This window comes from Pteropus medius, unplaced genomic scaffold (assembly GCF_902729225.1).
Source record: "Pteropus medius unplaced genomic scaffold, Ma_sr-lr_union100, whole genome shotgun sequence".
Taxonomy (NCBI): domain Eukaryota; kingdom Metazoa; phylum Chordata; class Mammalia; order Chiroptera; family Pteropodidae; genus Pteropus; species Pteropus medius.
Window position 1 is genome coordinate 50,794 of NW_024353622.1, and position 26,141 is coordinate 76,934.

Consider the following 26,141-nt stretch of genomic DNA (forward strand, 5'->3'; position numbering starts at 1 on the left):
TCCTGCTCTGACCTCCAGACTGTGAGGAGTCAATGTGTGTAGACTGTACCCCGAGTGTGTGGTACTGTGATTCAGCAGGGACAGGGAAGTCACACAGGTTGGACGTGGGTCTCAGCTCATCAAGGGTCTCCCCACACTGCTCCCTGTGTGTGAGGACAGCAGTCCTGCGCCAGGGACAGGACACTGGGGGCTGTGGTCGGAGGGGAGGAGCTTCTACGGGAGCTCAGCCCTGCAGGAGAGAACTGAGGTGGACTGTGCTAGAACCTGGCTCACCCGTCACCATGACTTTGCTACCAGGAGTCGGGACCATCCTCCCAGAAGGTCATGGGCCTGGTGCTGGACGTCAGACTGGGCAGTAGGAGTTCACCCTTCAGGATTTATACTTACCTATGTTGAAGCATCATTCCCTGTTCAGACACAGGGGAAAGTGGGAGGAATGGCTGGGGGATCTGCAGTCCAAACCCTGAATCTGACACCAACACGTAATCCCAGACGATGCCTGAACTAACTCCCTCATCCAGAGACCAGGGAGGTGCAACTGTGCCCTCTGCAGAAGCAATGACAAATGATAAGGACCTGTCAGGAAATGGTGACCCTGCATCTTCCTGCAGGACACCTGGACTTGTGACACCTTTCCCTGAGTGCCGGGTGTGCTCGTGAGATTGTCACTTATCGTCTCAGGTTTCTGTCTCTGTGTGAGGAAGTCAGAGGACACTGTTCCCTTCCTTCCTGAGCCCCACACAGCTGCCCTCTCCCTCAGGGTTTCTGTCACTCTCAGGATGTGGGTCGTCACACTGTGTCTCTCGCACAGTAACATGTGGCCGTGTCTTCCGACATCAGGCCGTTGATCTGCAGAAAGGCCGTGCTGGCACTGGTGTCCAAGGAGAACACAAATCGTCCTGAGAAGCCCTGGGCATATGTTGGTTTTCCCGTATTTCTGTTGATCGATCCCATCCACTCAAGCCGTTGACCTGGCGCCTGTCGCACCCAATTCATACCATAACTGGTGAAGGTGTATCCGGAAGCCTTGCAGGAGACCGTCACGGAGGCCCCAGGCTTCCTCACCTCGGCCCCAGACTGCACCAGCTGGACCTGGGCGTGGACACCTGTGGAGAGGAGACAGCAGTGGGTGCAGAGCCCTGACTGGTCCTGGTTCCCTCAACAACCCAGGGCTGGAGATCCCCTTACCTGTCACCACTACCACCAGGAGGAGGACACTCCAGCTCCAGTCCATGATGAGGGTGGTGCTGTCAGGGCCTCTGTGGGGGGAGGTGTGATGGTGGGTGCTGTGAGGACACAGACAGGTCCCTACTTAACCTAGTGCACTTCAGTCCTTTTGCATATTCATGAGGCAGAGTATTCATAGCTGAAGTCTTGACCCCACCTGAGAGAAGTCGATGACACGGAAACCGTGGTCAATGAGCATATGGTGTCCCAGGTACAAATGCTTGTTGTGCATATATGTCCGTGTCAGGGGCCTGATCTCTGGGCAGACAGAGCTTTTCCCTCTGAGCAACGAGTCCAACAGGACGTCTCCTCACTGCGCATGCTCCTTGAGTGACAAGAGGAGACTGGGTGCATTTGGGCTCTGATGTCATAGCTCGTATTCCTGGATCAGGGTGTCTCTTAAATGCCACACCTGGTAAAATACACTTTGCCACCAGGTCCACACATTCAGATGTGTGGTTCTTATTGTGATTTCAAGAGTGGCAAATGGTCCTGACAGATTAGAAAATCTATTTTTACTTCCGCAGTCCCAGTCTATCGGAAATTTAGATGACCTGTGGAAAGAGGAAGCCGCAGGCCCCCAGAGAAACCCCTGTCCAAAGCCCTCTGCACCTGTCTGGGCGCACACCCACTCTGGGGTGGGTCCTGAGCGACCCCTGAAGCCCAACCCCCATCCTGCAGGGGAGGGTCCTGTCTGGGCTCACAGTGTTTCTAGGACGGTATTAAATGTCTCTGCCCTGACTCAGGATGCTCCCTCAGGGACACCATATGCTTAGGGATCACCTCTAGATATAGTGAATTGTCCTCACTCATCCCCAATTCCTGTGCAAGGAGATCTTTAGCAAGGGCTTTGTGAACCACCAGGAAGCCCCTTCCCTGGGCCTGACAAATGCACTGACCATGGCAGCAGTTCCCTGAGTCCAGGATCTCTTGGGGACTTGCTGGATCATTTAAGTTCTTTAGGATTCTGTAATGAAGGACACTTCTCAGAAACCCTGCAGATACACACCATGTGGCTCAATGCACAATCTACTTTCACTTTTCAGTAAATTAGATGCACACACCAGATATGTGCTCAGAGGTGACCTTTGACCTGTTATTAGATGTAGGGATCTAATCTTATTATGTGTAAGTGGCACCTGCCCAGACATCCCTGGACGTGAAATCAATGAACATTGTCAAGTCTCTTCCAGGAAGCTGGAATCTGTAGAGCACAGCAAGCAAGGGACTTGTTCCACCTCTGGTGAGGTCCCATTTTGAAAAGGCATCATTCCCCCTGACTGGACTCAAAATGTGCATGTGTCACCTCACTCCAGGACCAGGAACTGTGACTCCTGAAATGCAAGCAACCCATGAGAGCGATCTGTCCCAGGGGGAGCTGAGAGCAGGTGGGAAGAGACGCAGGAGTCCTGGCTTCCAGGATGCGCTGGGACACGTGGTCCACGATCATGTCTGGGTGGCACTGGTCTCTGCGTGAGGACGTCTCGTAAGCGCTGCTGTCAGGAACCTGTGCCTCTGCCGTCATAACCAGGAATGTGATGAACATCCTTCCGTTCAGTGAACCTGCTCACAGTTAACCCTGGGTTCTCGCTATATGTGAACCGTACACCCACCATTCATGCGGTGAACCCTCACACACCATGGACTGTATGGGACAAGGGTTCTTAGGAAGTGTCAGGGTTAAATGAGACTGTAGAGTGAGTCCTCGTCTACTGGATCTTGTGGCCTTATGAGAAGAGGGGGCAAAAGAGACACATCTCTCACTTTCTCCAGCACGTGAGATTGCACCTAGACGTCAGCTGTGTGTCTGTCAGGAAAGATTCTCAGTAGGTATTGATGTATCTGGATACAATATCTGGAATTCCTGACTGCAACACGTGAGACAATAAATTTTTGTCATTTAAGCCGCCCAGTCATTGGTGTATGTGATGGCAGCTGGAGCATATGGGACAGACTGTGTTTCTGAGAAGTGGGTGCTGCAGGAAGAAGCATCGAAGAAAGTGTACATGGACGTGGAACCACGTGATGGGTAGGAGGTGGGAGACTTTTAAGTGCCTGCTAGAAAATTCCAAGCTTGCTGTGAGGGGTGTTACAGGTGATTGTGTGGAGAGCTCAGAGACGGGACGGGAGAGCCGTGGAGGAAGCTCCCACACTGAGAGAACACGCACACAGTCACGAGGACAATGGTGGTTGGAGTTTCAACATGGGAGCCATTTCAGTGAAGTGTCAATGGAAATGAGAATAGGTCATGGGTTTTGGAGGAAAGTGACCTTGTCACAAAGTTTCAAAGAATGTGGGTGGCCAGGTTTAGGGCGATGTCTAAGGTAGAGCTGTGAGCAGTGCAAGTGTGTATTTAGCTCGGGGATTACTAAGCTAAAGGCGGGAGTGTTTGGTTCCTTCTTTGTAATGTTTCCAGTAAAACGTGGTAGGACAGTGATGGATCAAAGACAGCAGTATGAATCAAATGCCTCTCAGAATGTGGAGTTGTGAAAAATGGCCAGTCATCCGTAAGCCAAAATAGTGGACTACGTTCTGAAGAGGGCAGGAAAAGTGTTGCTAAAAACATTACATAAAAAAAAATCTAAGTCCTGGCCTGCGGGTCTGATCGGCCATCTCAGCGTCAGCCAGTAAGGGATGATTCCAGCAGAAGCCACTTTGAAATGAAGGGGAGCAGAAGGTGGGGTGGAATGAAGGGAGATGTCAGACTTCATGGATTTTACTAAACAGGATCATAACCCACACAGTGCTGAAGATGCAGTATGTTGAAGAAAAGGGCAGAATGACCTTGGAGGAGACTCAGAGGTGATCAGGGAGGATTCTCTGGTCAAGACATGGGCCATCACCTCAGTGTAAGGGGTGACACAGCCTCCAAACAAAGCCTGTGGATTGACCAGCACCTGGCAGTGCCTGGGGGTATGACTGTCGCCCAGCAGAGCCACGGAGAGACTGTCGTAGAGAGTCCAGATGGAGGTTCCCACCCTGTGGCGGCCCCTCCATCGTATTTAGGAAGCACATAAGTCATCAGGTTTTATAGGTTCACGGTTGGAGAGAACGTTAGACTCAATCTGAATCGTATGTCAAGTCCCACCAATAACTAATGAGATGATATTTAGATGAGACGTTGGACCTAAACTTTAGAGTTGGTGCTGTAACTAGTGCTATATTTGGGACGGTTGGGTTATATTTAATGTATTTAGCATGAGAGAAAGACATGAATTTTGGGGTCCACTGGTGGAATATTATGAACTGAGTTCGGTTATTCAAAATTCATGCCTTGGAGTCTGAATTCTCAGTGATGGTGTTTAAATAGGGCATTGAGGAGGCTTGTAAACTAAGTGAGGTCATAGTGTGGTGGTCCCGCCCCACTAGGACTGGAGTTGTAAAAACAAGATCATGTGGGAAGTGATCAGCATATCCAGCGTGTTCCCTGACCCCTGGCTCACCATGGCCACAATGAGGTGTTTAGCTCGGTGCTCAGTATATGTTGGTCCATCAAGATATTTTCTTTCAACAGGTTTCTGAGTTCTTAGTGGTGGCCCTGGGTCAGCAGGCAGCTGTGCCCCGACCTGACACAGACTTGTCCTTCAAAAATGTCTGTTTGACATTGAATAATAAGTGTGCTTGACATGTAGGGTAAGAATGTCACTTTAGACCCCCTGATATAACCTGTCTGGGTGTCCATAAATGGAAAGACCTGTTAGAGGAACGATCGGAGATGACATGGGGACAGGTGAATGCCACGTATGGACATAATCCCTTGTCTGTGGCTGGCTGGGCAGAGGCAGGCAGATTGAGCTCGGCTCTAGCCCCATGGATCAACCCCATTGAGTGAAGAACTGGAGGGTCATGTGTTGTAGGCAGGAAAGAAACGGCATTGGGTAGAGTCCTGGGGGCTGATCCTACCCCTGTGGCCATGTGTCCTGTCTGAAGGGAGGGCTCATGTGGGGACAGTGTGTGCCTGGGGGGCAGAGAGCCTGAGCTCAGCACACAGGAGTGTGCACCGTGCCAGGTCTCTCTCTGTGCAGGTATTTTCCAGCCACAGGGAAGAAGACAGCCCTCAGGATGGTCCCTCTGCTCAGACATGAAAACACACACATAGAAAACTGGTGAAGGAAGGTCCCCAGTCACCAGTGATATGTCGTCTACAGACAGACAAGGTGCGTTTTCATTTTAGTCTGCAGTGAGAATAGGAGAAGTTAGAGCCATGTCGAAAAAGTCAGGGTTGTCCTCGTGGGCAGCTGAGAACTTTGAGAGGAAATCCCTGCTCCCAACAGGAAGCCCCTTCCCACCTCCCTGTGCACCTGCTGCTTGATGGTCTGGTCTGTGGGTTCTGTGCTTTGTGTGTCCTGAGCGCCCCCTTGTGACCTGTTCGGCCCCTGCAGCTCCCCTGTCTGTCTCCCTCAGGGAGGTTTGTGTCTGGGCTCACACTGAGGTCTCCTCACTGTGTCTCTTGCACAGTAATACACGGCTGTGTCCTTGCTGGTCACGGAGTTCAGTTTCAAGAAAACCTGGCTCTTGGAGGTGTCCCTGGTGATGCTGAGTCGAGACTTAAGTGAAGGGTTGTAGTGTGTGCTTCCACCACTCCATATATCACCGACCCACTCCAGCCCCTTTCCTGGAGCCTGGCGGGTCCAGTGCACATCATTGCTGGTTAAAGAGAACCCAGAGACGGTGCAGGTGAGCGAGAGGGTCTGCGAGGGCTTCATCAGTCCTGGGCCCGTCTCCTGCAGCTGCACCTGAGACAGGACACCTGGGGACAAGGAGCATCAGTCCTGTCAGTCACATGCTGTCACAACCATCCCACAGACCCCTGTCTGACATCTGAGACACTCACCTTGGAGGGCTGTCACCAGGCACAGGAGAAGACCCCACAGTCTCATCTTCTTCTCAAACACAGTTCTGCTTCCCCAGAGACCTGAGTCCTGTGTGAGGAGAGAGCTGTGAACGTCCACAGCCCAGACAGGTTTTACCCTGGGGCTGGAGGAGGAATTTGCATGTGGGCAGCCTGCTCCTCATAAGTGGGGAGGGACCGGGTCAGGCTCCCTGGTGTCTCTGGGGTCCAGCTGGTTCTCTTCCCTTTAATACATACGGTGTCTGAGTGTGGGATGGCAGAGCAATCGATCTCTAAGATACATTGAAACAAGTCTAAGGAAACCCTGCTTTTCATAGTATACGAATAAACACTGGACTATTGAGTAGGTCACTGTTTTTAAATTTATAAGTGTTTCTCATAATTATGAAATTGATTAGCATGATGGTCAGACACATTTGTACTTCAAACACATTGAATATATTCACCGTTCCCAAATATTTAAAAACATAATTCAAGTAAATAATACTTTTTTCAACTTTGTTATAAATTACATGCAAAATAATAGACAGTCTCTTCCAATTCCCTCCTTCACTGAAGCACATGTGAGTTGTCTTTGTCTAAGTAGCTGCCTCTCTCCATAATCAGGCTGGAAGACCCCTGAGGATGGACCCTTCATATTGTGCTTTTTCTTATTTTTTTTAAATAATAAAGTCTTTCCATATTCTATATAATCTTTTTATGACATATATTTCAATTTACTAGTTTATGTGGAGATTTAACTAATGTTTGAAATAATATTTCAAATATCACGTATTTATATTCGCCTACATTTTCCTTAAGGTCCAACCTGTGTGTGTCACATCTGAGAAATCCTTGGCTGATCCAAAGTCGCACATATTCTGGTCTATCGATCTGTGTCATTCCCTCGACCAGTGCCATGCAACCTTTATTGCAGGAGGGAATCAGGGCAAATCGAGTTGATCACACTCAGAATCCTGGAGACTGCAGACCTGGATGCCACCAGGGGCCCACATGGAAGACACCAGGGTGTCAGGAGCCATGTACGGGAGAGAGAAGGGACCTTAGAACCAAGTTTTCCTGGGGTTTCCTGGGTAAAGGAAGAGCAGGACTGGTGAAGAGCTTGTGCCTGACTCACGTGAATCATTTCTGTGGGCTCAGAGCTGGACGTGGTTCTCCATTTGCCTGGCAGCTGGCCCTGGGATGACGAAGGTGGAGGAGTATCATGTCCCGGGATGTGCGGGCAGAGATAGTCGGGTGCCCTGGGGTCTTAGTTTCCATGTCAAAGGCGTGTGCCAGGCTAAGACCTGTGCTGCATCTAAGAACTGGTTCCATCATGAGGGGAAGTGTCTCCCCATCCAGAAATATTTGTGAAGTTGTTAAACATCATAATGTAGAGAAGGCGATAAAATACGTAAACACACCCAATGCAGGGAGCCTTTGCATTCACACCAACTGCAGCACCTTGCCCTATTCCGTCCCCACTTCATACGGAAAAAATCACTGCATCCTTCATCCTCCACTGTGAACCTTGGGGACAGGCCTGGGACACACAGTCGTACCCTCAGGAGCTCCTCGTTAGACACTGAGCACATCATGAGCGAGCACACGCTTCCTCCCTAACTCTGGGTTCATCTCCCCACTGTGTTTCAGCTCAGGCTGAAGCTTTCATATTGGGTGTGCGTGTGGGGGGCTGTATCACTGAGTGATGGATGGGGCTTCTATAGACTAGTGGGTCCGGGGTGTGAATTCCTCTTCCATTTACATGATTCATTTCTAATTGATAAAGGAGAGAAATCCATAGTTACCTGGGACACAATGTGGGTGCAGTATAGAGGCTTGTTTCCCTAAGTAGATCTAAACAGCTAAGATGGCCTATAGGATAAAGTGATCCATCCTTGTTCAGCTTGTATTAGGGGTGCTGAGCCACCCCATGAGGCCTGGGAAGAGAAATGCTCTTCAGAGTAAAGAGGAGGCCACGTGTGTGGGGAGCTCAAAGTGCTCCATCCTCTATCCGACCAGGAACCAGAGAGAAGTCCAAACACACGGGGTCCCTCACCTGAACCCTCACCACCTGCAGCTACCCTCTTACTAGGAGCTTTCTCATATGTGGGGAGAATTTACAGCAATGACTGTGATGGCGTCTGAAGGCACAACAGCTGAGCAACTGTGTGATGCCAGGACATAGTGCAGAATCATTGGAGGAGACCCATGTCAAAAATTATTAACCCTCTTTGCTGTGACTGGTACGTGGGGAGGGCTTGAGAGTGAGGGGCACGGAAGCACAGGAGACACATGGCTAAACAGATGTCGTGTAACTAGGACAGTAGATGATAGTGGGTGATGTTGGGGTGTTTCAACATCCACCTGAGTAAATGAGGAAAAGAGGTTAACGTGCTGTAGACAGGACAGGGAACCGGTGAGACAGAGTCCTGAGGGACAGGTCCTCCCATGTGGGCCATGTGTCCTGTCTGAAGGGAGGCCCACGTGGGGACAGCGTGTGTCTGTGGGGGGCAGAGCCTGAGCTCAGCACACAGGTCCCTGCACTGTGCTGTGTCTCTCTGTGTGGAAACAGTTCCCAGCCTCAGGGACACAAAGCCCACAGGTGGTCTCTCTGTCATGAAATCAGAAAGGACACATTGAAAGCTGCTGCAGGAAAGGTCCCCAGGCCCTGCTCATACGCCGTCAAGAGACAGGTTATTTCTTCATTTCTTGCGTGTGTGAGAATGTGGAAAATTAGAGCCACAAAGAAGCAGTAATTCTGCTGGGAGAAAGCTGAGAGATTTGAGAGGAAATTGCTGCTCCCAACAGGAAGCCCCTTCCCCAGCTCCCTCTGCACCTGCTGCTGGGCTGGTCTGTGTGTGCTGTGCTGTGTGTACCCGGAGCTCCCCCTGGTGTCCTGAGCTCCCCTCCTGTCTCCCTCAGGTAGGTTTGTGACTGGGCTCACACTGAAGTCCCCTCACTGTGTCCTTCGCACAGTAATACAGGGTCGTGTCCTCAGGCTTCAGGCTGCTCATTTGCAGATACAGCGTGTTCTTGGCGTTGTCTCTGGAGATGGTGAATCGGCCTTTCACGGAGTCAGCGTAGTTTGTGCTGCTGCCACTACTACTAATGTATGAGACCCACTCCAGCCCCTTCCCCGGAGCTTGGCGGACCCAATACATGTAGTAGCTACTGAAGGTGAATCCAGAGGCCACACAGGAGAGTCGCAGAGACCCCCCGGGCCGCACCACGTCTCCCCCAGACTCCACCAGCTGCACCTCACACTGGACACCTGCGAACACAGACACGTCAGGGTCAGGAAACTGTCACACGTCCGTGTTCCTCACTCACACCCACTCACATACTCAGTGTCCCTTGTTCTCCATCAGTCACCTCGTAAAACAGCGACGAGGAAAACCCAGCTGAGCCCAAACGCCATGGTGCGGCGTGCGTGTTCAGACCTGATCCCGGAATGGGGACCCCTGGGAATCGCGGGGCTGGGCTCCTGTCCCAGAGCTGCAGGCTCAGGGATGGGCTGGCTTTTATCAGCAGAGGGGCCCTACTTACATGCCCTCATTCTATTGGCACAGCTTTGAGACTGGACGTGTGTATGAAAGGCAGTGCCCTGTGCAGGTGCGAGTGTCCTGGACACTTTGGTGGCTGAGACAGCGTCCCATGTATCATGACTTCTTAGTAAGTGATTGTGCTGGGACCATACTCAGCAAGGATTGTCTTCTATTTTTATATGTGCACAAAATACGTGATTTGGGTCCGTTTTCCCTTCCCTTGGCCGAAGCGAAGCTACACGCTGCCGCGCAGGAGAGCTGGGCACTGTGTCGGACAGCTCCCATCTGGGGAGAGTTAGCTCGCATGGCTGTCTCTGTGCCACCCCCTGGGCCCTGCTCCTATGAACCAGCTCCGGGGTAGAGTTGGGCATGCCCCATGGGATTTGTAGAAACCGCTTCCTATAGCTAAAGGTCGCTTTTTAGCATCGTAGTGTCTGTGTAAGATTGTATAGAGAAAGGAAGAAGAATTTTTGAGAGTGTCTGAAGGTTAAGCTGTCATCTATGTGTATACCAGTCTACTGGAACCATCCGTCCATTGTGTACTTGCAGTAGCCCTAACGGTGCATGTCTGACCATTGTAAACTGTACAGCACAGCAGGATGCAGGCATCATTTGAATCTACGGGCACGTTATTGGACGCGGAAGCAAGGAGCACAAGTGCGGACAGCCCCAACCACTTGTCCTCTACTGGCGTTCTTCCCAATGACCCTCTAGAGGGACCTGTATAAAGCCCAGCTGAAGCAGGCTTCTCCTGAAGAGACTGACAGGCAAGAGCCACCATCCTCGCAGGAACCAGGGACCCCATCAGTAGGGCGATGCTGTGGGGGACGGTGTTTAACATTAGTGAACCTGTGGGTGGATGGGAATATTTGGTGGGCTGCTAGAGTCTGCTTCATGCTTAAAACCTGTGGCCGTTCCATGGGAAAGACACTTTGTCATTCCAGGTTCATTAGACGTCTTGAGATACAATAACTTTCTTGCGTAATCTGAGCAACACCTGACACAGCCACAAGTGTTCACACCGGAACCAGGCAGAGGGAGATCAGACTCCAGGAGAAGAAAGAGGTCTATGACCAGAGATGTGAGGTGACGTCCTCGAGGCTGTGGGGATGGAGAACGGGCCCTGAGGCAGGGTGGAAGGAGAAGCCGCTGCAGAACCAGGAAAGACACAGAAACCTCTGTCAGAGGTTCTGGCTGCTGAAAGAGACCACCACATCCTGGGTAGCATGTGACCAACACTGTTGCACGACCCACAGTCCAGGAGGCGGAAATGCAAGGTCCATGCGGCAGCAGGGTCACAACCGGTGAGTGTCCACTTCCTGCTTCATGTGTCCTTGATGTGTCCTCATATGGGAAAGACATGCATGCTCTCTGGGGCCTCATTTAGAAAGGATCTAGTCCCCTTCATGGGGACTGTGCTCTCACCACCTAGCACCTCCCAGAGACCCCACCTCCTAACACTGTCCTCTGTGGGGTTAGTAATTCCACATGTAAATATGGGGAACACACGTGTTCAGACCACAGCACACCCCCAAGATTCTGGGCACATGTGTTCCTGCCAACACCTTGATGTCTGTCCAGGAGACTATTCAACCTAACTCCCCTCATCCAGAGACCAAGGAGGTGCATGTGTGCCCTCTGCAGAAGCAATGACAAATGACAGAGACCTGTGAGGAAACGCGGTCCCTGCATCTTCCTGCAGGACACCTGGACTCGTGACACCTTTCCCTGAGTGCCAGGTGTTCCCGTGAGTGTCATTTATAGTGACAGGTTTCCGTCTCTGTGTGAGGACGTCAGAGGACACTGTTCGCTTCCTTCCTCAGCCCCACACGGCTGCCCTCTCCCTCAGGGTTTCTGTCACTCTCAGAATGTGGGCTGTCACTCTGTGTGTCTCGCACAGTAATATGTGGCCGTGTCCTCAGGCCTCAGACTGCTCAGCTCCATGTAGGCTGTGCTAGTGGACTTGTCTGCGGTCATGGTGACTCTGCCCTTGAACTTCTGTGCGTAGTCTGTGCCACCATTATTAGGGTTAACGCGTCCCATCCACTCAAGCCCTTGACCTTGTGCCTGTTGCACCCAGTGCATATAGTAGTCGGTGAAGGTGTATCCGGAAGCCTTGCAGGAGACCTTCACGGAGGCCCCAGGATTCCTCACCTCGGCCCCAGACTGCATCAGCTGGACCTGGGTGTGGACACCTGTGGAGAGGAGACAGCAGTGGGTGCAGAGCCCCGACTGCCTCTGGTGCCCTCGTCAGCCCGGGGCTGGGCATCCCCTTACCTGTCACCACTGCCACCAGGAGGAGGTCTCTCCAGTTCCAGTCCATGCTGAGGGTGGTGCTGTCAGGGCCTCTGTGGGGGAAGGCGTGATGGTGGGTGCTGTGAGGAGAAAGACAAGTCCCTATTTAACCTAATGCATCTCAGCTCATTTGCATATTCATGAGGCAGAGTATTCATAGCTGAAGATTTGGCTCCACCTGAGAGAAGTTGATAACACAGAAACCTTGGTCAATGAGCATATGAATCCCAGGTACAAATGCTTGTTGTGCACATGTGTCCCTGTCAGGGGCCTGATCTCTGTGCAGACAGAGCTTTTCCCTCTGAGGAACGAGTCGAACAGGACGTCTCCTCACTGTGCACCTTCCTTGAATGACACGGGAGACTGGGTGCATTTGGGCTCTGATATTAGACCTCATATTCCTGCGTCAAGTTGTCTCTTAAATGTCACACCGAGTAAAACACACCCTGCCACCAGCTCCCCACATTCAGATGTCTAGACGCCCTAGACCTGCCCCTTGGTGGGTGGTTCTTATTGTGTTCTCAAGATTGTCAACTGATCTTGACAGAATAGAACCTTTATTGTTGCTTCTCCAGTCCCAATCTATTTGTAAATTTAGATGATTTGTGTAAAGAGGAAGCCCCAGGCCCTCAGAGAATTCCCTTGCCCACATCCTCTGCACCTACTATGCGTGCACAATACTTGCTTGGTGGGTCCGGAGTGGCCCCTGCAGCCCAGCCCCCATGCTGCAGGGAGGGTCCTGTCTGGGTTCAGAGGGCATGACCTCACAGTGGTATTAAATGTCCGTGCCCTGACTTCAGGATGCTCCGTCAGGGACACCATATGCTTTTGGCTTCACTTCTTGATATAGTGAATTGGCCTCACTCGCCCCCAATTTCTGTGCGGGGAGGCCCCAAGCAAGGGCTTTGTGAACCACGAGGGAACCTTTTCTCTGGGGCTGACACAAGCCCTGACACAGTCAGCATTCTCTGAGTTTAGAAGCTCTCGAGGGTTTGAGGGAGATTCTCTATCCTTTAGGACCCCCTGTTTGAAGGTTACATCTTAAAATACATGCAGATACAGAACATCTGGCTTGAAACAAAGTCCACTTTTATTATTCAGTACATTAAACACACACAGCAGAGGTTCCCTCAGAGGTTGTATTCTTGCTGTTACTAGATGTAGGGATCGATCTCACCAAGTGTAAGTGGCCCCTGGACTGACATCAGTGGACATAAAATCACTGAACATCTGGGCAATGTCAAGTCTCTCCCAGGAAATTAGAATTCAGAACGAACTACAGCCAAGGGACCTGTTAGTCCTCTGGTGATGCCCCATTATAAAGGGTATTCATGCCACTGGGTGGACCCAGCAGATGCAACTGCAAACCCACACCAGGAAATGTCACTCCTGAAACATGAGCCAACTCATGAGAGTGCTCTGTCCCAGGGGGAGCTGAGAGCAGGCGGGAGGAGACGCAGAAGTCCTGGCTTCCAGGATGCGCAGGGACACAAGGTCCACGATCACGTCTGAGAGGCACTGGTCTCTGCGTGAGGACGTCTCATAAGCACTGCTGTCAGGAACCTGTGCCTGTGCCGACATAACCAGGAACGTGGTGAACATCCTTCTGGTCAGTGAACCTGCTCACAGTTAACCCTGGGTTCTCGCTATGTGTGAAATGTACGCCCACCATTCCTGTGGTGAAACCTAGCACACCATGGACTGTATGGCAGAAGGGTTCTTAGGAAGTGTCAGGGTTAAATGAGACTGTAGGGTGAGTCCTCATCCACTGGACCTTGTGGCCTTATGAGAAGAGTGAACAAAAGAGACACATCTCTCACTTTCTCCAGCACGTGAGATTGCACCTAGACGTCAGCTGTCTGTCCGTTGGGAAGAATTCTCACCAAGTATAGATGCATCTGGACCCCGCACCTGGAATTCCTGAACTTATCATGTGACACAATATATTTATGTCGGTTAAGCTGCCCAGTCATTGGTGTTTGTGATGGCAGGTTGAGCACATGAGACAGAATGTGATACTGAGAAGTGGTGTGATTTTGGAATAACCACCAAAGAAGGTGTGCATGGACGTGGATGCAGGTAATGGGTAGGAGGTGGGACACTTTTAAGTGCCTTGCAGAAAATTCCAAGCTTGCTGTGAAGGGTGTTACGGGTGATTGTGTGGAGAGCTCAGAGAGAGGACGGGAGAGCCGTGGAGGAAGCTCCCACACCCTGGGAGAAGCGAACACAGTCACGAGGGCAGCGGTGGTTGGGGTGTTGACTTGGGAGCCGTTCTCGTGAGGTGTCCATGGAAATGAGAAACACGGCCCGGGTTCTGCAGGACATGTGACCTTGTCACGAAGTGTCAAAGAGCTTGGCTGGTGGGTTTGGGTTTGGGGGAAGGTAGAGCTGTGAGCAGTGAAAGTGTGTATTTAGCTGTGGGGATTTCTAAGCAAAGGGCAGGAATGGTTGGTTCTTCCTGCTCCTTCTACTAAAAGGTGAGTGAAAACTGATGGATCGTAGAAGGCAGTGAACACCAAGTGCTAATCAGAGCTTGGAGATTTGAAAAGTGACCAGCCCATCCTGCAGCCAAAAGTGTGGAGTTTCTTGTGAAGCAGGCAAGACAGGAGTTGCTGAAAAACAATTTCATAGAATATTTTATGGGCATGACCAGCAAGTTTCATCAGCCATCTCTGCACCAGCCAGGATTAGAACTGTGGATATTCCAGCACAAACACTGTTATTTTGAAATAAACGAGACAAAGTCATGGGGCAGAATGGAGGAAGGTGGTCAGAGCTCTTACATTGTACGGACAAGGATCATAAGCCACTTTGGCTGTGAGGACACAGTCTGTTTAAGAAAAGGAAGAACAGCCTTGGAGGAGACTCGAGACCATCAGGGAGGACTCCTTGCTTTCAGAGTCTTGAGCCACCGCCTTAGCTTTAACAGGTGACATGACCTCTAAGACAAGCTCAGGTGTGACCGCCACCTAGTGGAGCCTGCGGGTGTCACCACCGCCCAGCAGAGCTGCAGCAAGACTTCTCTTTGGGGCACAGAGCGTGAGACAGCACCTCAGTGGGTCCGCAGGGTGGGACCGCCATCCGGAGGGTACAGAGTGGGGGCACCCAGCCGGAGCGGACCATCTCCAACCTTTAGGCCTGGCGGGATTGCCTTGCTAGGTTGTGGACCAGCATTGACCCCACCATTTCTCTTTTTTTCCTCTTCATCCCTTTCAGGATGGGACTGTCTACCCTCTGGCTGCCCCATCGTCACATTTTGAAGGCACATAACATGTGTGTTTTTGTAGGTTCATACTTTGAGACGACATTCGCTTCAGGATGAATCATACGTCAAGATCCACCAGGATCTGATGAGATGATGTTTAGATGAGACTTTGCACATTAGACTCTAAGTTGATGCTGTAACGAGTAAGACATTTGGGGATGTTGGATTAGAGTTCATTTTACATGAGGGAGAGTCGTGGATTTTGCAGTCCACAGGTGTAATTTTATGGACGGAATTGTGCCCCTCAAACTTCGCATGTTGGAGATTGAATTCTTAATGATAGTATTTAAAATTGGGCTTTCAGGAGGCAGGAACGGCTAAGTGAGGGCATGGTGTGGTGGTCCCACCCCCCTAGGACAGGAGAGTTGGGAAAAGAAGAAACATGAGAACTGACCAGCACATCCAACAAGTTCCCTGACCCTGTCTCACCACAGACACCGATGAGGTGTCCAACGCAGTGCTCTGTACAGGTGCGTCCATCACGATGTCCTCGCTCATAAGGTTTCTGAGTTCTTAGTGGTGTCCAATGGTCAGCAGCCAGCTGTGCCCCCACCGGACACAGACCTATCCTTTAATAGTGCCTGTGTGACCTTGAATCATAAGTGTGCATGACACGTAGGGTAAGCAAGTCACCTTTAGACTCCCTGAGTATAAGCTTCCTGGGGGGTCAACAAATGGACAAACGAGTTAGATTAACGATAACAGATGAACTAGGGACAGGTGAAGGCCATATATACACATAATCCCTCTTCTGTGACAGGTCTGGGTGGAGTCTGTGAGATTGAGCTGGGATCCAGCTTCATGGAGCTCAGACTTAGTGAAATTAGGACAGTAGATGAACCTGGTCATGTTGGGAGGTTTTCAAAATCCACATGAGTAAGTGAAGACCTGGAGGGTATTGCATTGTACGCAAGACAGAAATGGCATTGGATAGAGTCCTGGGGGGCTGATTCTACCCCTGTGGCCACATGTCCTGTCTGAAGGGAGACTCATATGGGGACAGCATGTACCTGTGGGGGGCAGAGAGCCTGAGATCAGCACACAGGTCCCTGCACTGTGCTGTGTCTCTCTGTGTGGAAAAGAGAACCAGCCTCAGGCACACAAAGCCCTCAGGGGGTCTCTCTGTCAAGATATCAGAAAAAACACATTGAAAGCTGCTGCAGGAAAGGTCCCCAGGCACTGCTGATAGGCCTTCTACAGACAGGTTACTTCATCATTTCTCATCTGTGTGAGAATGTGGAAAATTAGAGCCACAAAGAAACAGCAGTAATTCTCCTGGGAGGCAGCTGAGAGGTTTGAGAGGAAATCGTTGCTTCCAACAGGAAGCCCCTTCCCCAGCTCCCTGTGCACCTGCTGCTGGGCTGGTCTGTGGGTACTGTGCTCTGTGTACCCTGAGCGCCCCCTGGTGTCCTGAGCTCCCCTCCTGTCTCCCTCAGGGAGGTTTGTGACTGGGCTCACACTGAGGTCCCCTCACTGTGTCTCTCGCACAGTAATACACGGCCGTGTCCTCAGCCTTCAGGCTGCTCATTTGCAGATACAGCGTGTTCTTGGCGTTGTCTCTGGAGATGGTGAATCGGCCCTTCACGGAGGCAGCGTAGTATATGTAACTGCTGCCATCACCACTAATGTATGAGACCCACTCCAGCCCCTTTCCCGGAGCCTGGCGGACCCAGCTCATCCAGTAGCTACTGAAGGTGAAACCAGAGGCTGCACAGGAGAGTCGCAGAGACCCCCCGGGCCGCACCACGTCTCCCCCAGACTCCACCAGCTGCACCTCACACTGGACACCTGTGAACACAGACACGTCAGGGTCAGGAAACAGTCACACGTCCCTGTTCCTCACTCACACCCACTCACGTACTCAGTGTCCCTTGTTCCCCATCAGTCACCTCGTAAAACAGCGACGAGGAAAACCCAGCTGAGCCCAAACGCCATGGTGCGGTGTGCGTGTTCAGACCTGATCCCGGAATGGGGACTCCTGGGAATCGCGGGGCTGGGCTCCTGTCCCAGAGCTGCTGGCTCAGGGCTGGGCTGGCTTTTATCAGCAGAGGGGCCCTATTTGCATGTGCTCTGACTGTATAAAGAGCTCTGAGTTTGGGGACCCACAGACAGGGCAGAACCCAGATCAGGTGTGCGTGTGTTTGGACCCGTGGTGGCAATGAGGACATTTTGTAAAATATGCCTTTTATTGTGACATGTGTTACTTAAACACTTATCACCATCATCTTATTGCGTTTTACTCATGCATGTAAGTCATGTGACATGATATCATTTACCTGCGTGAGAGGTGAACATGGCCAAACAGGACCACAGATCTTGCTGGTGTCGAGAGCTCACATGTATGAGTGAACTCATGTGTCTGGCCTCACGCTCCCCACTGCACCCCACTGCTCCCCTGGGCCACCTCCAGCACAGAGGGGTGCGCCCAGTGAGGTGCAGGTCTCCGTCCTGCATGAGCGCATGTGGGATTTGCTGCCCTCTAGTGCTAACGGAGAGCACGTGCAAGAACCAGGGACACAGGTGTATTTCAGGCGCCTGCCCCATCTGAGAGTCACTCTCTGTGCCTCTAACTTTCTCTGTCCACTGATAACTGCACTTGGACGGTAGTCGTCTTGCTGTGGTAGAGCTCTGTCTGCCACAGCCACGCCAGGATGACGTGTACAGTTGGAATCGCACGCACATACATGATGTTCATGTTACAGCCTCAGCATCATAATTGGAAATGCAGCGTATGGTGTGACGCGGGTTCACAAGGGTCAGTGCTGAGTCTCCTTCCAATGAGTGCGTCTGTGCCGTGTGAGTCCGCGCACCTGCTGAGGGGTGTTGGAGTGTCCCTCGTGTCTGGGCTCTACGAGGAAAGCCAATGCTCAGCCTGTAGAAGGAGAGACCTGATAAAATGTTATTCTTCTTATGACACGCAGCCACAGTGACAAGCAAGCTGCAATAAGTGCTAATCATTAAATTCTCTTCAACATATCAACTATGTGACATCATAGATGCTGCACCCCGAGGGCTGGATACTCAAGTGCCCCAGAAAAATATGAGATCATAATCTGTCTGCCCTTGTGATAGGTGTCCAGAGGGCCCAGCCCTAGAAAGAACAAAACTTCAACTAGAAACAGTTAATCATTCAAAAATCCAGTGCCTTAAATGTCTGGGAGCACTTACCCCGGTGAGGGCACAGAAGGCCGCGTGTGAACCAGGAAGCGAGACGTCAAGATGCCAAGTCTGTGGTTGTCTTTACCATGGATTCGTCTCCCCCAGGACTGTGTGAAGTTAATTCCAGATGTCTCTCTCAGCCGCTTCATCTCTGTTACTTTTTTATAGCAGCTCACATGGACTATAATTCGGTAAAGAGAAACGGGGTGCTGCTGTAAGAGATACGTAAAAATGAAACACTGCTTGGGAATCGGGCAGGGCAAAGATGCTGGAAGGGTGCTGAGCTGCGTGTTAGAAGAAGCCTCCATGCTGTGGACGGGTCTTTAGAGGAGGATCTGGGGGGAGTTCAGAGAGAAAGATGGGAGCTGGGGAGCAGCCTCAGTCTTCGTGGAGGAAACCTCAGCCGTCCTGAGCAGACGCAGAAATGTGGGTGACTACGGCCATCGTGACGGGTGCTCAGATGGTGCCGGAACCCTTCTTAGTGGAACCTGGAGGGAGGCGGAACTTGTTATGGATGGTGGGGAACTTGTGTGATGTGTTTCTCCTGCTGTTCTGTGGAAGGTAGAATGAGGAGAAGGGAATCGGACGCTCAGCTGAGGCTCATTCTACGCCTAGGGAGGCAGGTCAGGCTCCGTCCCCTGACGACTCGTGGTGAAGGACAGCAGAGACGGGGCTAAACTGTTCGCATCATGTACGTTTGATCTTTTACATCCGCCATGATAACATCCACAACCACATTTTCTGACAAAAAAACAACACAGTTTATTAGTCGTAAGGAAGTTGTCACCTCCACATAGAGGGTGCCCCATGGGTCAGGCCCAGCTGCTGCTCCCCGAATCTGATCACCTGGCTAGTGCTGGGAACACACACCTGAGAGCCTCTGCAGCCTGGAATTGGAACAGCAGGGACACTGGGGAGGCCCACTACTGGTGACGTGGACGTCCCTGGAGTGAAACTTTGGAGGGACGACGTGCTGGACCCTCCTCCCACGGCAGAGCGACTCGGGAACGTCACCACCAGCTCTCCCTCTGCCTGCTCTCGGGGTCGGACTTGCACTGGGGCCTGACAGCGTCTGCAGCCTCCCTGAGCCCTCAGCATTTTCTCTACAAGTGTAGGTGTTTCATGATGAAAAGCAATAGAATGTTCACGCAAAAATAATCCAGCCCTCAACTCACTTTTTATAAATCCTTGACTAACAACCCTTCTGTAAATGTCATTGATATTATAAAATTGTTTCTACTGAAAAAGATAAAATCCTCCAGGCAACGGTCAGTTCCTTGCAGAAACACCGCTGGTTTATCATCTGCATTTCTTCAATCAACACTAATCAACTTGTTGCTGTCAACGTATTCTCCAGTGTTAATTAGAATCGGTCATCCATGTTGTCTAAGTCAGGAATTCATCCTAAATAACCTGCTCGGGGCTGATTCAAAGGGAGCAGAAGTGGATGGATCCACGGTGGACGGCAGCTCTGCTCTTCTGAGGCTGACAGCCTGGCCCTCCCGGTGACTGTGCCCATGGACCTTGGACCTGGCTAGGCTCTCCACACAACGGGTCCTTCCCAGAGCTCACAGCACACTGAGGGTCCCATCTGGATGTGTCCCCCAGAGCACAGGAGAAGGAGGTGACACACAGACAGTGTCAGCAGCACCAGGTCAGTTCTACATCACACTCCATCTTCACCACACGAGCTTGTAGCTTTGGCCATGTATAGTCATTTGCCTTTGAAATGTGTCCACACAGAGGACAACAGGGGACGGTTGTGCAATGATGAGGGCGAAAGTCCCATTAGCCTTTTCCATGTGCCTGGAGGTGACACCCGTAAGCTCAAGGTAAGACCCTGAGTCATGAATGTTAGACCACATGACAGATACTCTATTTTGAGGGAATAAAGTATATAAAGAGGAAAGCAAAAAAAAAACTAATAAAGAAGAAAATGGATTGAAGGAGTAGAACACGGGATTCGTGCAGAGACGTATTGACGGTTTTAGGAGCACGAGGGTCAGTTTTGAAATCTAATGGATTTTGTCCATCCTGACACTGGCCCCGTGTCCACCGTGGCTGTGACATGATCCAGGTACATTGATCAGGGATTCAGCAGGGTCTCTGGTCTACCTCAGATTGCTAATTTTTCAGGCAAGTATTTTAAGCTTTCTTAGGATTCTGTTCCTGGCGACAATGGGTAGTCATTTCTGCCTCTGGAAGTGAAACCCTATGGTTTGTGCAAGTGAGAAATGTGTCCTTCCTTACCAATAAAAAACTCAAAAGAACGTGAACATTTTATATACAGAAATGTTGGAGGTGAGCAGAGAATAGTAAGTGTACACAGGTTCCTCTGACACTGCTACAAGGACAGGAATCTGCAGATCACATAGGAAACCAGCCCCGAGTCTCCATCAGCACGAGCTGCTGGGGCTGAGACACAGGTCCTTGGGCGTGTATGCCCCCTGCAGGCCCTGACCTCCCTGGAGGCCCTGACCCCCTGATGTCCTCAGCACACTTTTTCTTCAAAGTTCAACAGAGAAACAGAGATGGTAATAAAATACATAAACACAGAATTCAGAGAGTGACCTTATGCATTCTCCACAGCAGGACCTTGTCATAGTCTGTCCCCATTTCATACAAGAAAAGTCTTGTGTCTTTCACCTCCAGCATGAACACTGGGGACAGGCCTGGGACCCACAGTCATCCCCTCAAGAGCTCCTTGTTAGACCCTGAGCACATCATGTGCGAGCACCCACTTCCTCCCCAACTCTGGGTTCATCTCCCCACTGCGTTTCAGCTCAGGCGGAAGCTTTCATATTGGGTGTGAGTTTGGGGGCCTGTATCACTGTGTGATGGGTGGGGCTTCTATGGACGAGTGGGTCCGGGGTGTGAATTCCTCTTCCAGTAACACGATTCATTTCTAGTTGATAAAGGAAAGAAACCCATAGTTCCCCGGGACACAATGTGGGTGCAGTAGAGAGTCTCGCTTCCCTAATTAGATCTAAACAGCGAAGATGGCCTGTAGGATAGAGTGATCAATCCTTGTTCAGTTTGCATTAGAACTTCTGGGAGTCCGCATGAGGTCTGAGCAGAGAAATGCTCTTCGGAGTAAAGAGGAGGCCATGTCTGTGGGAAGCTCAAAGTGCTCCTTCCTCTATCTGGCCAGGAACTAGAGAGGAGTCCAAACACATGAGGTCCCTCACCTGAACCCTCACCACTCTGGTCACACCACCTGTAGCTACTCTCTTAATTGGAGCATTCCCGGATGTGGGTAAGATTTACAGGAAGACTGCGATGGGGTCTGAAGGCACAACAGCAGACCGACTGTGCAATGCCAGGGCCCAGTGCAGAATCATAGGAGGGGTCTCCAGTCAAAATTTAAGAATGTAGTGACAATGATAATACAGCATACTCTTCTAAATAAAGCAGAATTCCTGTTTCTGCCTTCTGTTCCATTGAAAGGCATAAAACGATGAACCCATTTTGGGCATAATTGTGCAAAAAGAAAGTCATTTTCTTTTTATTGTAATACCAAGCTGGACTCATCCCACCGGATGTCCTGGTACAGGACTGTGAAGGTGACAGGTGCCTTAACCATCGCTCTGAGTCACACAGGCTGTGTGATGCAGACACGTGACCAAGTTTCCTTTCCTCCCATCAATGATTTTAGGTAGAAAGACTCATATGTCAGGTCAGCATTTTGCTGAAGGAAGGGAAGGAATACGAGCACAGACGATGAGAACACTTTGCAGCATTTGCAATTATTGGAAGTGCAAACATTAGTCTAGCTAGTTGATTCAATGTACGCAATTTTATTATATGGAAAATGTTCAATCCAATTGATACTGACAGAGAAAGAGATTAAAACAAAGAAAAGTGAGAAAAAAGAATTTAAACGCTTGGACTGAGAATAATTTATAATCATTCTGTTCTTTACCCAACTTCTTCAGTACCCGTTGCTCATGTGCTTCCGTTATTTTAAAATTTTGTCTTCTAAACAGACATCCCGTTTGGGGTACTGTCTCAGTCCTGCTCTGAGTGTTTCCCAGAACTTTGTGTCACAAATATCTGAGTGAACATCGGTCTGGTCTGTGGGAGAACAGGAGTGACGAGCACGGCAGCTGTGATTCCTGAGGTTGGTCTCACCACAGCCACTGACGCGTGTCCAGCACGGAGCTCTGTCCAATATATAATGTTGGGGAGCACACGTGTTCAGACTACAGCCCCCGCTAAGCCTCTGGGCACGTGTCGTCCTGTCAACACCTTGATGTCTGTCCACGGAGACCGATGTCCTGCTCTGACCTCCAGACTGTGAGGAGTCAATGCGTGTAGACTGTACCCCGAGTGTGTGGTACTGTGATTCAGCAGATACAGGGAAGTCACACAGGCTGGACGTGGGTCTCAGGTCATCAAGGGTCTCCCCACACTGCTCCCTGTGTGTGAGGACAGCAGTCCTGCCCCAGGGACAGGGACACTGGGGGCAGTGGTAGGAGGGGAGGAGCCTCTTCAGGCACTCAGCCCTGCAGGAGAGAACTGAGGTGGACTGTGCTAGAACCTGGCTCACCCGTCACCATGACTTTGCTACCAGGAGTCAGGATCTTCCTCCCAGAAGGTCATGGGCCTGGTGCTGGATGTCAGACTGGGCAGTAGGAGTTCACCCTTCAGGCCTTATACTTACCTATGTTGAAGCATCATTCCCTGTTCAGACACAGGGGAAAGTGGGAGGAATGGCTGGGGGATCTGCAGTGCAAACCCTGAATCTGAGACCAACACGTAATCCCAGACGATGCCTGAACTAACTCCCCTCATCCAGAGAACAGGGGGGTGCATATGTGCCCTCTGCAGAAGCAATGACAAATGATAAGGACCTGTCAGGAAATGGTGACCCTGCATCTTCCTGCAGGACACCTGTACTCGTGACACCTTTCCCTGAATGTCGGGTGTGCTCGTGAGAGTGTCACTTATCATCTCAGGTTTCTGTCCCTGTGTGAGGAAGTCAGAGGACACTGTTCCCTTCCTTCCTGAGCCCCACACAGCTGCCCTCTCCCTCAGGGTTTCTGTCACTCGCAGGATGTGGGTTGTCACACTGTGTCTCTCGCAAAGTAATATGTGGCCGTGTCTTCCGACCTCAGGCTGCTGATCTGCAGAAAGGCCATGCTGGCACTGGTGTCCAAGGAGAACACAAATCGTCCTGAGAAGCCCTGGGCATATGTTGGTTTTCCCGTATTTCTGTTGATCGATCCCATCCACTCAAGCCGTTGACCTGGTGCCTGTCGCACCCAATTCATAGCATAGCTGGTGAAGGTGTATCCGGAAGCTTTGCAGGAGACCTTCACGGAGGCCCCAGGCTTCCTCACCTCGGCCCCAGACTGCACCAGCTGGACCTGGGCGTGGACACCTGTGGAGAGGAGACAGCAGTGGGTGCAGAGCCCTGACTGGCCCTGGTGCCCTCATCCGCCCAGGGCTGGGGATCCCCTTACCTGTGGCCACTGCCACCAGGAGGAGGACGCTCCAGCTCCAGTCCATGCTGAGTGTGGTGCTGTCAGGGCCTCTGTGGCGGAAGGTGTGATGGTGGGTGCTGTCAGGACACAGACAGGTCCCTACTTAACCTAGTGCTCCTCGGCTCATTTGCATATTCATGAGGCACAGTATTCATATTTGAATTCTTGGCCCTACCTGAGAGAGAGTCAATGATACAAGGACCATGCACAATGGGCATTTGTGGGTCCAGTCCCAATTCTTGTTGGAGACATTTGTTATCTGCCAGAGTCCTGATCTCTGTACACAGTTCTGGCCACTGAGGAGCACGTCTCACAAGACTTCTCCTAACTGTCCACCTCCTTTGTATGACACGGAGACACCGGAACTGGTTCTAGGCTCTTAGTGAGAATGTCTCATTCCAGGGTCAGGGTGTCTCCTAAATGCCACACCTAGTGATTTAGTCAACCATCCTTGCCACCAGCTCCTCACTACTCAGAGGACTAGGTGGCCTAGATCTGCTCCTCGTGTGTGGTTCCTATTGCTTTCAAGAGTTTGGCAAAGGGTCCTGACAGAGTAGGACATTGTTGTTTCTTCAGCATCCCTGTCTGACTGTTAATTAAATGTTATGAAAGGAGGAAGCCCCAGACCCGCCGAGTAAGGCCCTACCCACTCCCCCTGCACCTGCTACTGGAGCTGAAGCTGCTGCTTAGTGGGTCCTGAGCGCCCCCTGCACTGAGTCATCACCCTGCAGGAGAGGGCCCCATGTGGGCTCAGGGGCATTGACCTTGCAGTGCCTGCAGTCCAGGATTCAATGTCTGTGCCCTGACTTCGGGATGTTCCCTCAGGAACACCATATGCATCACCTCCGGATATAGTGAATAGGCCTCAGTCACCCCCCACTACGCTGCAGGGAGTCCCCATGCAAGAGCTTTGTGAATCCACCAGGAGCCCCTGCCCTGGGGCAGACGGACGCACTGACACAGGCAGCACTCCCCTGAGTTTGGAAGCTCTTGAGGGTTTGGGGACTCCAGTGTCCTTTAGTTCCCTCGGGTTGAAGGTGACATTGGAAAATCCCTGCAAACACAGACCATGCTGTTTGATGGACAGTCTACTTCTACTAGTCTATGAATTAGATGCACACAGCAGAGGTTCCCACAGATGTCACCTTTGACCTGTTACTAGATGTAGGGATCTAATCTCACTACGTGTAAGAGACACCTGGACAGATAGAATTGACACGAAATCACTGAATGTCATAATATATTCAAGTGTCACTCAGGAAGCTGGAATCTGGAGAGTACAACAGATGACGACGTGTTAGACCTCAGGTGAGGTCACATTTTGAAGGGGCATCGGTCCCCCTGGCTGGACTCGAAAGGTGCATGTGTCACCTCACTCCAGGACCAGGTGCTGTCACTCCTGAAACACGAGCCAACTCATGAGAGCTCTGTCCCAGGGGGAGCTGAGAGCAGGCGGGAGGAGATGCAGGAGTCCTGGCTTCCAGGATGCACTGGGACACGAGGTCCACGATCCCGTCTGAGAGGCACTGGTCTCTGCGTGAGGACGTCTCGTAAGCACTGCTGTCAGGAACCTGTGCCTGTGCCGACATAACCAGGAAGGTGATGAACATCCTTCTGGTCAGCGAACCTGCTCACAGTTAACCCTGGGATCTCGCTATGTGTGAACCTTACGCCCACCATTCCTGTGGTGAACCCTAACACACCATGGACTGTATGGGGAAGGGTTCTTAGGAAGTGTCAGGGTTAAATGAGACGGTAGGTTGAGTCCTCATCCACTGGACCTTGTGGCCTTATGAGAATAGGTGACAAAATAGACACATCTCTCACTTTCTACAGCATGTGAGATTGCACCTAGAAGTCAGCTGTGTGTCTGTCAGGAAGGATTCTCACTAGGTATTGATGTATCTGGATCGAACACCTGGACTTCCTGACCACTACACATGAGACAATAAATTTCTGTCATTTAAGCCGCCCAGTCATTGGTGTTTGTGATGGCAGCTGGAGCATATGGGACAGCCTGTGGTTCTGAGAAGTGGGTGCTGCAGGAAGAAGCATCGAAGAAAGTGCACATGGACGTGGAAGCAGGTGATGAGTAGAAGGTGGGAGACTTTTAAGTGCCTGCTAGAAAATTCGAAGCTTGCCGTGAGGGGTGTTACAGGTGATTGTGTGGAGAGCTCAGAGACAGGACGTGAGAGCCGTGGAGGAAGCTCCCGCACTGAGAGAACACGCACACAGTCACGAGGACACGGTGGTTGGAGTGTCAACATTGGGAGCCGTTTTGGTGAAGTGTCAATGGAAATGAGAATAGGTCACGGGTTTTGGAGGAAATG

The 26,141-nt window shown here is 51.1% G+C and overlaps 3 gene segments (V, D, J or C); all 3 read right to left on the bottom strand.

The window, feature by feature from the left end:
* Positions 1 to 789: 789 nt before the first annotated feature.
* On the bottom strand, positions 790 to 25,421 carry LOC120593185 (immunoglobulin heavy variable 7-4-1-like). The segment is given in 3 exon segments: positions 790 to 1,106; positions 23,791 to 23,861; positions 25,183 to 25,421. Coding segments are annotated over 3 exon segments (627 nt in total).
* Positions 8,965 to 9,542, bottom strand: LOC120593196 (immunoglobulin heavy variable 3-11-like). The segment is given in 2 exon segments: positions 8,965 to 9,332; positions 9,434 to 9,542. Coding segments are annotated over 2 exon segments (399 nt in total).
* On the bottom strand, positions 16,599 to 17,180 carry LOC120593192 (immunoglobulin heavy variable 3-23-like). The segment is given in 2 exon segments: positions 16,599 to 16,954; positions 17,056 to 17,180. Coding segments are annotated over 2 exon segments (402 nt in total).
* Positions 25,422 to 26,141: the final 720 nt, after the last annotated feature.